General features: G+C 64.7%; 2 protein-coding genes across 7 annotated transcripts in view; both read right to left on the minus strand.

The window, feature by feature from the left end:
- Positions 1-6: 6 nt before the first annotated feature.
- On the minus strand, positions 7-3148 carry TMEM115 (transmembrane protein 115). Of its 2 annotated transcripts, XM_035337783.1 has the most exons (4): positions 3130-3148; positions 1573-2080; positions 1211-1434; positions 7-595 (listed from the first exon to the last, which is right to left on the minus strand). In XM_035337783.1, exons 2-4 carry the CDS (start codon positions 2062-2064, stop codon positions 397-399), a joined length of 915 nt encoding a protein of 304 aa, XP_035193674.1. In that variant the 5' UTR covers positions 2065-2080; positions 3130-3148; the 3' UTR covers positions 7-396. The 2 variants fall into 2 exon arrangements, with proteins under 2 accessions (XP_035193674.1, XP_035193673.1); XM_035337782.1 differs by lacking the exon at positions 3130-3148 and having other exon boundaries at positions 1211-2080.
- Positions 3149-4314: 1166 nt separating this feature from the next.
- The window catches only part of CACNA2D2 (calcium voltage-gated channel auxiliary subunit alpha2delta 2), a 180604-nt gene continuing 172484 nt past the window's right edge, over positions 4315-12434 (minus strand). For all 5 annotated transcript variants that reach the window (XM_035337765.1, XM_035337763.1, XM_035337764.1 and 2 more), the window contains 15 exons: positions 8221-8318; positions 8019-8109; positions 7796-7858; positions 7588-7691; positions 7412-7510; positions 7206-7300; positions 6962-7009; positions 6769-6840; positions 6431-6583; positions 6295-6347; positions 6135-6190; positions 5904-6027; positions 5696-5805; positions 5459-5547; positions 4315-5104 (listed from right to left, as the gene is read on the minus strand). In XM_035337765.1, the coding sequence (XP_035193656.1) occupies positions 4976-5104; positions 5459-5547; positions 5696-5805; positions 5904-6027; positions 6135-6190; positions 6295-6347; positions 6431-6583; positions 6769-6840; positions 6962-7009; positions 7206-7300; positions 7412-7510; positions 7588-7691; positions 7796-7858; positions 8019-8109; positions 8221-8318 (1384 nt within the window). In that variant the 3' untranslated portion in view covers positions 4315-4975. The remainder of the gene's footprint in view (positions 5105-5458; positions 5548-5695; positions 5806-5903; positions 6028-6134; positions 6191-6294; positions 6348-6430; positions 6584-6768; positions 6841-6961; positions 7010-7205; positions 7301-7411; positions 7511-7587; positions 7692-7795; positions 7859-8018; positions 8110-8220; positions 8319-12434) is intronic.

Below are 12434 nucleotides of genomic sequence, written 5' to 3' on the forward strand. Positions count from 1 at the left end.
GCTCTGAAATGCCCCCCGAGCCTTCCCGTTCCCGAGATCAGGAACAAAACTAAATCGAGAAAGGAGAAAACGAAGTTTCGAGTGCAGAGAAGCGAGGAAGCGCGGTGCCACTCGCTGACTTGGCTCCCGGGGTGCCGTGAGGTCCCTTCGTGGCCTCGGAGCAGGGGGCCAGCCCGAGGTCTCCCTCCGGAACAAAGCTCCCGGTGCAGGCATCCACCTCCCCGCGGGAGCCCCCGTCCACGCCGGGGGGCAGCGAGAGGCAGAGCCCCGCGGCGGTCAGGCCCTCGGCGCTGGGGTGAGGCAGCCCCTGTCCCCGGGCCAGGAGCGTCCCCGCAGGGGCGTTGGCGGCTCTCCCGCGGAGCTGGGCAGGGAGGACGGGGCCGGCACGGCCGCAGGTCAGGGCTGGGACGGGGCGTCCTCAAAGGTGATCAGGCTGCTCTCGTGGCCGGCCGCCTTCCCCGCTGCGGTGGCCTCGGCGGGCGGCGGGCCCTCGCTCTTCACCACCACCTCCTCCTCCTCATCCTCCATGCTGGGCCACGCCGTCTGGTCCTCCACGCGCTTCAGCCGCTCGTTCAGCGCCTTCAGGGCCAGCTGCCTGCGGGGCAAAGGCAGGTGGACACCGGGGTGAGGGATGGACGTGCAGCGCGTTACATGCGCTTCCCCTCTGCTCTCACCCTGCGCACGGTGCCGTGGGGGGGGGGAGCAGCGACCAGCACCCACGGGCTGCCCGAGTGGGGGCTGTGGCAAAGGCGGTGAAGCCAAACCGAGCCCCTGAGACACGATGTGCGGAGTTCCCTCGCCACGTGGTGTGCTTGGATGCTGTTGGCTAGCACAGGGGCTGCTCCAGAAGCGGAGGGGAGCGAGGTGAGCGGCGAGCTGGCGCCTCGCCCCGTGACCGAGCTGCCGCCACACGTGCGGGAGGGCCGGGTCGCGGCACTGACTCAGCTCACCTCCCGCTGTGCCACGGTGGCGGGGAGGACACAGCAGCAGGCACCGCGCCCCGCTCCCCGACACACCCCCTCCCCGGAACCCCCCGCTCGGCCCCAGCGCTCCGACTTTGGCTTGGGGAAGTGGGTGGGCAGCCTGCAGCTAGCAGCCCCATGGAGGAGGCTCCCCTCGGCACCCTGACCCCAAATCCCCCCAGACGGAGAGCAGTGGCTTTACAAGCCGCCTGCAAACGTGCCCTGTGGCGGCGCGGGGCGAGCGGTACCTTCTCCTCTCGGCGTCCTGGGGGTCCGTTCCCGGCAGGCTGATAGTGATGGACGAGGGGGCGCCCACGTCGTAGCGCTTCACCGTCTTCCGGCAGACCCTCGCCTTCACCAGCAGGCCGTACACCAGGTTGGCCGCCAGCCCCACCACGGGCTGCAGGATCTCGGGGAAGAAGGTGGCGAAGGCGAAGTGGTCGGACATATCCCCGCGGCCCCGGCTGTGTCGCTGGTAGAAGCGCAGGTAGACCCAGCTGGACAGCAGCCCGAAGCCGTAGGAGACCAGCACTTGGCTCTCGACGAGGGCGGCGAGCCGCAGCGCGGCCAGCAGCAGCAGCAGCAGCATGGGCACGGCCTTCACCCTCACCTGCGGCACCCGCAGCACCGTGCTGTCGCCCATGGTCTGCTTGAGGGCCACCAGCACGCCCGCCAGGAAGCCCGGCGCGCCGTGGATGCGCACGTCGAACAGGTAGGCCAGGCGGAAGGTGGCGGCGTAGGCCAGGCAGTAGGCGCAGGCCCCCAGCAGCCCCACGGCCGCGTTGACGGCCGCGAAGAACACCAGCAGCTCCAGGGCCCCCCACAGCGGCTCCAGCAGCCGCCCGGCCGCCGCCACCGTGCCCAGGCTGAGCGCCACGGCGGCCGCGCGCTGCTCCACCAGCCCGTGGGTCAGCAGCGTCCAGAGCCAGCAGCCGGGCGGCAGCAGGAAGCCGGGCGTCACGGCCAGCCCGTAGGCCGTGTCCAGGCCGAAGGACAGCGCGTACAGCAGCACCACGGCGCCGCTCAGCGCCTTCACCACCACGCTGCTGCCGCCCAGCGCCCAGGCCAGCTGCTGCCGGGACACCGGCACGTACCGCCGCATGGCGGGGCCGCCCCGGCACGGCTCCGGGCCTCCGGGCCTCCCGGCACCGGCCCCGGGCCTGCCCCTGCCCCGCTCCGCCCCGGCCCGGCCCCGGCGCCGCTCGGCCCCCGTCAGGCCCCGCCGCTGGGCCAGGCCGGGCGCGGACAAACAGCGGCAGTGCGCATGCGCGGCGGTGGGAGGGGCGAGGGAGGGGCGGGGCGTGGGGAATTGGGCGGGGATTGTGGGAGGGGCGGGGCGTGGGGAAAGGGGCGGGGCGTGGGGAAAGGGGCGGGGCGTGCGGGAGGGGAGGAGCCACGCCCACTGGTGCTGCTGGGGGGTGGGGAACGGGGACATGGGGACATGGGGGGACACGGGGGGACACGGACACGGGGACACAGAACATGGACACGGGGACATGGGCCTGGGGGATGTGGATATGGGGGCACGGACACAGGACATGGACACGGGGGACACAGGGGACACGGGACAAGTATGACATGAACATGGGGGACACGGGACGTAGACATGGGGGACACGGACACGGGGACATGGACATATGGGGGGGTGCAGGTGTGGGGACACCGGGGGTGTACACATGGGGGATGTGGACATGGGACACAGGGGACACGGGGCAAATATGACATGGACGGGGGGACACCAGGGACATAGATGTGGGGGATGTGGATATGGGGACACAGGCACAGGGGACACGGGCACAGGGGACACAAGGGGACACAGGGGACATGGATGTGGGGGACATGAGGTACACAGGCTGGGGACATGGATGCGGGGGATGCAGGGGACGTGGTACGGATGCTGGGGGTTGGGGAATGTGGTTCGGGGGCACTGGGGGGTTCTCCTGGGGGGACACGGGGGTGTCACAAGGGACACGGGCATGGGACAGGGAGAGGGGACAGACAGGGGACACGGACACAGCGGGGCACAAACCCCAGGGCACACGGACATGGGCACGAGGGTGGTGCTTGGGGACATGGCCCCACGGGACATGGGGAGGAGGGGACACCGGGTCGGGGGCAGCCTGGGGGCCCTGCCCACGGCCGCACGAGCCCACCCGTGCCCTGCCCGTGTCCCCCCCCGCTCCCAGCTGTGTCCCCCAGGCCCCGGCACAGCGAGGGGACACGCTGGGGCCCTTGTGTGTCCCCCACCCCCGGGAAATGACGCAGCCACCGCCTGTGAAGTGAAAATATGAACATTATTTAATAACTGAGTCTCTGTAATAAACCATTTGAAAATATTTTACAAGGAGTCACACGCACGATATCTTACAAATCGGCTTTGTGTTGGTTCGGGGAGTTTCCCAACTCTTCTGTACAAAAAAAAAAACAAACCAAAAAACAAAACCAAAACCAAAAATAAAAAAAAAGAAGAAATTAAAAATAAATTAAAGGGAACCAATTAAAAACCCAAAGCCTTTGAATGGGCAGAGAGAAGCTTTCGGGGCGGGGAAGGGGCAGGCCACCCCCCCGCCGCGCCGTCGCTCCGTCTCCTTGGGGTAACGCAAACCAGACGACGTGCGCGTGTGGCTGTGGCTATGCACAGTGGCGGCATTCTGGCGGAGCACCTAACTAGACTACGGCAGCACACACACTCCCGGCAACACAGAGCCATCTGCTCAAACACGGGTCCCAGAGACAGTAACCGAACACACACCGAGAAAGCTACAAGCAGAATGACCATTAATTAACCCCAGCGCTAGTTAGCGCCTCCCCAGCCCCCTCCCCACCGTCCCCGCCGTGGGTCTGCTCCTGTGTCCCACCTCCTCCCCATCCCCACCCCCAAAAAACAAAATAAATGCCCGTGGGGCTGGAGCTGGGGGCACTCCCGGCAGGGACCTGGTGGCACCCGGCACGGCCCCGCTGGGGACACGGGCGGCTCGGGGACAGGCGGCGTGTCCTGGCTGGGGACACAGCGTGTCCCTCTGGGGGGACACAGCGCGTGTCCCGTGTGGGGACAAAGAGCGCATCCCTCTGGGGGGACACAGAGCATCCCTTTGGGGACACACAGAGCATCCCTTTGGGGACACACAGCATGTCCCTTTGGGGACACACAGCATGTCCCTTTGGGGACACAGCGCATCCCTCTGGGGACACACAGCGCATCCCTTTGGGGACAGGTCCCGCTGGCCGGCGTGCGGTTTCTTTGGCAGGGCGGGACGGAGGGGCCGAGCAGGGCTGGGGCGGGCGGACGGGAAGGGTTTCACAGTGATCTGCAGAACGGAAAAGAAAAAAAAAAAAACTTTTTTTTGTGTGATTTTTTTTTTTTTCCTCCTTTTTCACCCCAATTTCTGTGCCCAAGGATGAATGAGAGCAGATGAGCTGAGAGCGGGGACCGTGGGCTCGGTCCCGTCCCGGCAAAGGCGATGCCTGGCTCCCCGCGCCCGCAGGGACGCTGCCACCCGCCGCTGTCCTCCCTCACGCCCGGGGGGCCACGTCCCCCCCCCAACAAATCACACCGACCGTCTCCATCACCCTCCTATTTTCGTGTTGTGTTTTTCCCCCCCCGTTTTTTTTTTTTCCTTTTTTTCTCCCCCCCCCGACGTGTCCTTCTCGCTGACAACAAATACCGTCGTTCTCCAGGCGAACCCAAACGTAGAAAGATCCAGTTTAAAATCTTCAGGCTAAAAAAATAGGCGAGGGACGGGGGGGGGGGGGCTGCAGTGGGGGGGCACAAGGCCGGGGCGGGGGGCGCCCGGCGGGGGCTTTCCGAGTCCGAGCGGCCGGGGCTGCTGGACGCCGGCCTGGCTTGGGGGGCCCCTGCCCGCACCCCGGCTCTTCTTTGGATGCGCGGGGGGGGGGGGGGGGGGGCCCCCGGGGGGGGGGGGGGGCCCCCAAGGGGGGGCGCTCCCGTCCCGCCGGGCCTCGGGAGGGGATGGAGATGGAGGCTGAGAGAACGGGAGGGCGGCGGGCGCGGGTTAAAGGCAGGCGGCCGGGGGCAGCGGGTGCCGGCTGGCGCTGGAGTAGAGGAGCAGCAGCTGCAGGGAGAGCAGGACCCCGAGGGAGGGGGCGAAGGAAGCCCCTCGGCCGCAGTCTGAGGTATCTTCCTGGGGGGGCAAAGGGAGAGCGGCCGTGGGGCACCCGCAGAGCTGCCGCCGAGCCCCAGGGGCACCCGATGTGACCCCGCTGTGCCTTGTCCCCTGCCCCCACCCCCCAGACCCCCATGGTGCTGCCCACCAACACCCCCACGGCTCTGCCCCCCCAGGGTCCCCCCCAGGGCTCTGATCTCCCCCCGGGGGTCCCCCCAAAGCTCCGTTCCCCCCCCCCAGGAGGTCACCTCATGGCTCTGCCCCCCCAGGGATCCCCCAGAGCTCTGCTCCCCTCCCCACGGGGAGCCCCCTGCTCCGATCCCTTCCCGGGGGCCCCCCACATCTCCGCGCCCCCCCTCGCCCCCCACGTACGGTTGCATTGTAGTCGAAGCAGATGTGGGGGCCTTTCCGGTAGCGGGGCCTGTCCACCAGCTCACACTGGTTCGGGTCTCTCGGGGGAGCTTCGCAGGTCAAGGAAACGACGGGGACCAGGGTGGCGGGGACGACAATGGGGTGCCCCACGGTCCCCACGGCCACGGGGCAGCCCCCCCCTCCCCCCCACGACCCCACAGCCCCCTGCGCTCCCTCCCCCGGCCCACCAAAGGATACCCCTGACCTCCGCCTGCAGCAGCTTGACAGACTCGCACTGGCTGCAGAGGGGCTTGTCGGCCACCACGAAGAGCAGGTTGGTGTTGGCCAGCCTCTGTGCGTGGAAGAGCCTTGGGGGACGCAAGGCTGGTCACCGTCCTGTCCCCCGCCCCCCCCCCCCCCCCCCCCCCGGGGCCCCGCCGCCCCCCGGCCGTGGGGACGGGCCCACCTGGAGCAGTTCCCGCAGTCGATGATGGCATTGTAGGTGGCGTTGACGGTGCTGAAGTAGTACTGCGTCTGCTTCATGATGCAGCTCGTCTCCCGGGCCTCCATGCTGTCCGCCGTCACGTCCTCTGCGCCCGCACAGTGCCGTGGGACGGGGGCGCGGGCCCCGGGGCCGCGTGTCCCCAGCCAGGGGGATGTCACCCGCCCGCCCCCACGTGCCCGTCCCTGCACTCACCCGTCTGGAACCAGCTGCTGTAGGTGAGGCCGTAGAGGAACTGCTGGAAGAGGGACCTAAGGATGCAGCGTGCGGCCGCGTGAGCTGCGCCGGCCCTGGGGACGCGCCGGTGTCCCCCAGCGGCGTCCCGGGGAGGGGACGCGGCACGGACGGCACTCACCAGGCCGCGGCTGAGGTCCACCAGGCGAGGTTCAGCAGGTCGGCCACGGTGGGCTGCGAGCAAAGAGGGGGGCAAAAGTGAGGCAGCGGGTCTCTGTGTGGTGCCGGGGCGCCCCACGGGTCCCTGGGGCACTCACCACGAAGACGCCGCGGGGCGCAGCACCCGTGTTGCTCTGGGCCTCGGGGGCGCAGACGGACTGGAAGTCGTAGGACTCCTTGCGGGCGTAGAAGGAGTTGTTGTAGAGGGCGGACATCAGGTTGGCGTCCACCTCGCTGAAGAACTTGCCCACCTGGATGGGGACACCGAAACCGGGTCTGCACCCAGCGGGGACAGCGGGACCGCGCCTCTGGGTCTCCCGCGGCGGGGACTCGCGGGGGTGTGTAACGTCACAAGTGGCACGAGGTTAGAGTCCTCAGCTCCCTGCCGGCATCGTGCGCACCAGGAGAGGAGCGTTTTGGGGGCTGCGGTGCTCACCTGGTACCAGTGATCCTCCTGGTTGGAGAGCACCAGGAAGCCTCCGTCGTCAATGAGGACACAGATGAGGTCCTGGGGAAGGAGGACAGCGTCACCTACCCGCCATGGCACCCTTGGGGGGGAAGAAGAGGACAGGGGCCAGCAGCCCCCCCCCCAGGACCCCGCTGCGCTCCCAGCCCTGCCCACCACCCACCTTGTTGTTGGCCTCGCAGTCCATCTCGCAGCTGCTCGAGGGGTCGCACTGTCAACCGAAAGGGTGGCACATGGACGGGGTTAGGGGCCCTGCCAGGGCCGTCCGTCCCCAGCGGGATGGGGACCGGTGCCCCGTGCAGGGTGATGGGTCTGGGGCCGTGAGAGGGGACACGGGCAGCACAGCCTGGGTGCTCCCCAGCAGAGCCCTGTCCCTGTCCCCCCCCCCATCCCTGTCCCCAGCATACCCGGCGGGTGCCCAGCTGGTCGCGGTCTGTCCGGTTGCTTGCCAGCACCTTGAACTTCTCCGCCCAGGCCTCCAGGTCCAGCTTCACCCCCACCACTGGGGAAGAGCAAGGGGAGCCGCAGGCAGCGGGGGGGACAGGGTCAGCCCCGGCTCGGTGGGACAGGGATGTCCCCAGCCCAGCGGCACCAGGACCCAGCCCCTGCTCACCTGCTGGCTTCAGCGTCTTGCCCCCGATGCTGAGCTCCACGGCGGTGCTCACCAGGATCCCGATGGTGTTGTTCTCCAGATCCAGCCCCCGGTATCCGGCTGCAGAGGGCAGGGGTGGCATGAGGGGACACGCAGGGGCAGCCTGGGCCACCTCGCGGTGCCCCCCTGGTACTCACCGTCCCGGTAGGGCGGTTTGAAGATGTAGCCCTTGTTATCCAGGCTCCTGCGGTAGAAGCTGGCATTGAAGGGCTCCGGTTCCTCCTCCCAGTCATCCGCAGCCCTGGAAAGGAGCAGACACGGTCATGGATGTCACTTGTCCCCGGCTCTGCCATCAGATGTGTCACCACAAGGGGCCAGGCACGCAAACCCCACCAGGACACTCACTTGTTTGGGAAGACGCGGGTGATGCCCCCGTCAGTGGCTGCGAAGACAGCCAGGAGACTGTACCTGCAGAGAGAGGGGATGGGGACGCTGGGCGTTGGCAGGGTTTTGCTCACTCCCCTGGCTCTGTCCCCGTCCCCTGTCCCACCCCACAATGTCCCTGAGCCCCTCTGCCCTTGCGTCCCCAGGGGCGGCTGCGGGGAAGGGTCCCCTCGCCCCTGCCTACGTGTTGAGGTCCTGGTCCTTCCAGACGCGCTCCACCAGCTGCTGCGTGATGCCCGTGTCCAGGATCAGGTTGTGCAGGAGGAAATTGTCACCTTGGGAGAGGAGGAGCAGGACGTGAGGGCCAGTGCCCGCAGGGCCACCCACGCCCCAGCGCTGCCACCCCACCCCCTGCGACCCCCGGCGAGCCGGCCCTGGCTACTCACACTGCTTGGAGTCTGGGGTCACCTTTTCCATGAGGGCAATAAAGTTCTCCAGGAACTCGGTGTTGTTATCCGACAGGTCGAGGTCTTTGCAATACTCTCTGGGGTTTGGGTGACAACGTTTGTGGTTCGCAGGGATGGAAAAGGTAAGGTCAGTTTTCCCCCGCGCCGGTCGTGCTCGTGTCCCCTCTCCTGCCGGGCTCCGGCCAGGTGCCCGCGGGCCCCGTGTCACCTCCTCGCCCCGTGGAGAGCCATGCCGGGCTGTGGGCAGCTCTGCCGCCCGCGGTGCCCCTGGCTGTCACCTCTGTGGGCACGGCGGTGCCACCAAGGTGCTGTCACCTCCCTGGAGGTGCGCGAGCCCCAGGGCTGCCCTCGCAGGTGCTGGATGATGTCTGAAGGCATCCCAGGTTTCCCAGTTTGGTGCAAACTGATGCACCCCTGCCCCTGGTCTCCCCGTACTGGGAGAGTAGTGCCACCACTTCTGCCACCACGCCCCGTGTCCCCGCTGGTACCCACCGGCAGCAGTACTTACCTTGGGCGCGTGCTGGGGACCCTGGGGACGGGGGGCAGCGACACCGTGCCCACCCGGCCCTTTGCACCCCAGGGCCAGCTGCTGGCATGTCCGGGGCAATTTTGGGGAGGGGGCTGCCTTGGGACCCCCTCCCTGGGTCGCCGCGCCCCCGCTCGGGGGGGAGCAGCCACCTGCATGGCCACGCGGACGCGCACGGATACAGGGACTTGCACACCCACGGAGAGAACACGGGATATACGGTTTCTGAAAATGACCACGGCAGCGCCGGCGGCATGTTGTAGGGCACCCACCGGGCCGTGCCGGCAGGGAGGGGGCTCACGGAGCTGCTCCCAGGATGTGGAGCAGCTCACCCCGAGTTCCAGACCCCTTTTTTTTTTGCACCCAAAGCTCTGCAGATCTAGCTGCAAAAGCCGTGCCTGCCCCTGCTGCACCCTGACCCCATGCCTTCCTAACTGAACAGCCCCGGGGGGCAGCGTGGGGCAGAGACACTCCTTCCTGCCCCACCTCCGGCACCATCCTGACTGCATCGGTGGGCTGGTTTCATAAAAATAGCAGTTTTATGTTTCTCGTTAAGATTCTGCTTTGGCTCCCACATTTCTCAGACCTCACTGCCCCGGTGCACTGCACCTGAGACAACCCCACAGCCACCTCTGAGTGCGCTTCAGCTGTGCATTTTGAGTGGTTTTTATAATGAATCGGTGAACTGAGCGATGACCGCTGCGGACCCCGAGGGTATGGGGCACCCGTGGGTGCCGCAAGCAGCTGTGCGCTGTAGGATCGACCCGCTGATGTCCCCACAAATTGCAGCGATAAAGGTCCCACCAGCAGGCCACCCGGCTGCTGAGCTGGTGCGTAAATGTGAGGCTGGTGCCGTGCCCCAGGTTTGGGGTTTTGGACGCACTTCTGAGGGACCGGGCATGCCGGTGCTGGATGGGGCACAGCTGCCCAGGGGGACAGGAGTGTTCTGGGCAGCCAGCTGGCTGGGCTTACCTGCAGGGCTTTAAACTAGCTGTGGCGGGGAAGGGGATGCGCCGCCGAGAGAAGAAGGAAGCATACCTGAGAACAGGATTGCTCTAAGTAGCAGCTGGGAAATACTTGTGACCTGTCCCAGTGTGGCCAGGAATAGTTCTGGAAACGTGGTGTGACCAATTGCCCCGCTGAAGTGCCTTGACAGCAACGCACACGGCACGGGAAACAGGCAAGAGGAAGCGCAAATCATGGTGCGATGAGACCGATATGACCTGATTGCTGTCACGGAAACGTGGTGGGATGGATCACGGAACTGGCACACTGGGAGAGAGGGCTGCAGACTCTTCGGAAGGGATAGACAGGGAAGGGAGGGGGTGTTGCCCCCTGCATTAGGGAGGGGGTTGTTTGTGAAGAGATGCCTCTGAGAAACAGCCACGGGCAGGTGGAGAGCTTGTGGGTGAGAGTTAAGGACCGCACCGATAAAGGACAGCAGGTGGCTGGGGCCTACTGCAGGCCCCCTGACCCATGGAGCCTGTGGACGAGGCCTTCGGGCTCCAACTACAAGAAGCATCGTGCTCGAACGCCCTCATCCCCACAGGGACTTCAACCTCCTGGGTGTCTGCTGGGAAAGCTGCACAGCAGGCTGTGAGCAGCCCAGGAGGTTCATACACTGCGTTGAGGAGAACTGCCTGGTCCAGGTACGAGACAACCCACCAGAGGAGAAGCGTTACTGGACCTGGTGCTCACCAACGTGGAAGAGCTCACTAAAGAGGTTGAGACTGGAGGCGGTCTGGGCTGCAGTGACCATGCCCTGGTTGAGTTTGTGATCTTGAGGAACACAGGCCTGGCAAAGAGCAAAGTCAGGGCCCTGAACTTCCGAAGAGCAAAGTTCAAGCTATTTAAAGACCTAGTAGCTGAGATCCCATGGAACACTGTCCTTAGGGACAAAGGAGCTGAGCAGAGCTGGAGACTCTTTAAGGATGTTTTCCTTAGCGCACAACAACTCTCCATCCCCCTGTGTAAAAAAGCGGGCAGGGAGGGCAGATATCTGGGATGGCTGAGCAAGGACCTGCTGGTCAGACTGAGGCACGAGAAGGAAATGCACAGGCGGTGGAAGCAGGGACATGTGGCGTGGGAAGGGTACAGGGATGTGGTACGGATGTGCAGGGATGGGATCAGGAAAGCCAAGGCACAGACAGAACTGAGCTTGGCAAGGGACAACAGGAAGGGATTCTACAGATAAATTTCTCGGAAAAGAAAGGCCAGGGAGAGTGTAACCCCCTCTGATGGATGAGAAGGGTGAACTGGTAACAGCAGACATGGAGAAGGCTGAGGGACTCAACAACGTCTTTGCCTCAGTCTTCACTTCCCGTCAGGCTTCCCAAGTCTGTTGTTTACCTGAACCCCTCGGTGGAGGCTGGGGGAGCACAGTCCCACGCGCTATAAGTGAAGGGCAGGTTCGAGAACACCTGATGAAACTAAACACGTACAAGTCTCTGGGCCTGATGACATTCCCAGGGTCCTGAGAGAACTGGCTGATGTAGCTGTGAAGCCTCTCTCTGTCATATTTGAGAAGTCCTGGCAGTTGGGTGAAGTCCCTGGTGACTGGAAAAGGGGAAACATCACTCCCATTTTTTACAAGCATACAAAGGAAAACTACAGACCGGTGAGCCTCACCTCCGTGCCTGGCAAGATCATGGAACAGATCCTCCTGGAAACTGTGTCGAGGCACATGCAAGACAAAGAGGTGATCCGAGACAGCCAGCACGGCTTCTCCAAGGGCAAATCGCGTCTGACCAGCCTGGTGGCCTTCTGTGATGGAGTGCTGCATCAGTCGACAAGCTAAGACCAACCAATGTCATCTGCCTGGACTTCTGCAAGGCCTTTGACATGGTCCCACAACACATCCTGGTCTCCAAATTGGAGAGATATGGATTTGGTGGGTGGATCCTTCAGTGGATAAGGAGTTGGCTTGAAGGTGGCACCCAGAGAGTGGTGGTCAATGGCTCTGTGTGCCCCCAGCACAAGAAGGATGTGGGGCTGTTAGAACGGGTCCAGAGGAGGGCCACAAAGCTGATCAGAGGGCAGGATCAGCTCTCCTATGAAGAGAGGCTGAGAGAGCTGGGGCTGTTCAGCCTGAAGAAGAGCCTCCGTCAGTACTTGCAACCCTTCAGTACTTGAAGGGCACTGAAAAAAGATGGGGAGCAACTCTTTGCTCAGTCGGATAATGACACGACAAGGGGGAATCATTTTAAACTAAAGGAGGAGAGATTTAGATTGGATGTTAGGAAGAAATTCTTCACTCAGAGGGTGGTGAGGCACGGGCACAGGCTGCCCAGAGAAGCTGTGGATGCCCCATCCCTGGAGGTGTTCAAGGCCAGGTTGGACGAGGCCCTGAGCAACCTGATCTAGTGGGTGGCGTCGGGTTGGAACTGGGTGGCATTTTGAGGTCCCTCCCAACCCAAGCCGTTCGGTGCTTCTGGGATTCTATAAACACACACGTGATCAGCTGGCAGCATTAATTAGGGCTGCTCACGGGTTGTACCATCTCCCCCTGCAGTGGCGTGAGGGACGGGGTGCCGGGGTGCCTGTACACCCCACAGGGGGACAGGCACTCAATCCCTCTCCTGAACGGGTGGCGTGGTGAGGCGGGGGGCACGTCTGTCTGTCTGTCTGGGATTTTCAGAAACTATACCTATATATGCACGCGCATAGG

Source organism: Oxyura jamaicensis, chromosome 12, assembly GCF_011077185.1.
Source record: "Oxyura jamaicensis isolate SHBP4307 breed ruddy duck chromosome 12, BPBGC_Ojam_1.0, whole genome shotgun sequence".
Lineage (NCBI taxonomy): Eukaryota > Metazoa > Chordata > Aves > Anseriformes > Anatidae > Oxyura > Oxyura jamaicensis.

Coding starts and splice junctions, on each gene's coding strand:
- TMEM115 (XM_035337782.1), bottom strand. CDS start 2,064: ATGCGGCGGTACGTGCCGGTGTCCCGGCAGCAGCTGGCCTGGGCGCTG. Junction 596..1,210: donor CAGGACGCCGAGAGGAGAAG/GTACCGCTCGCC, acceptor TTTGCCCCGCAG/GCAGCTGGCCCTGAAGGCGC.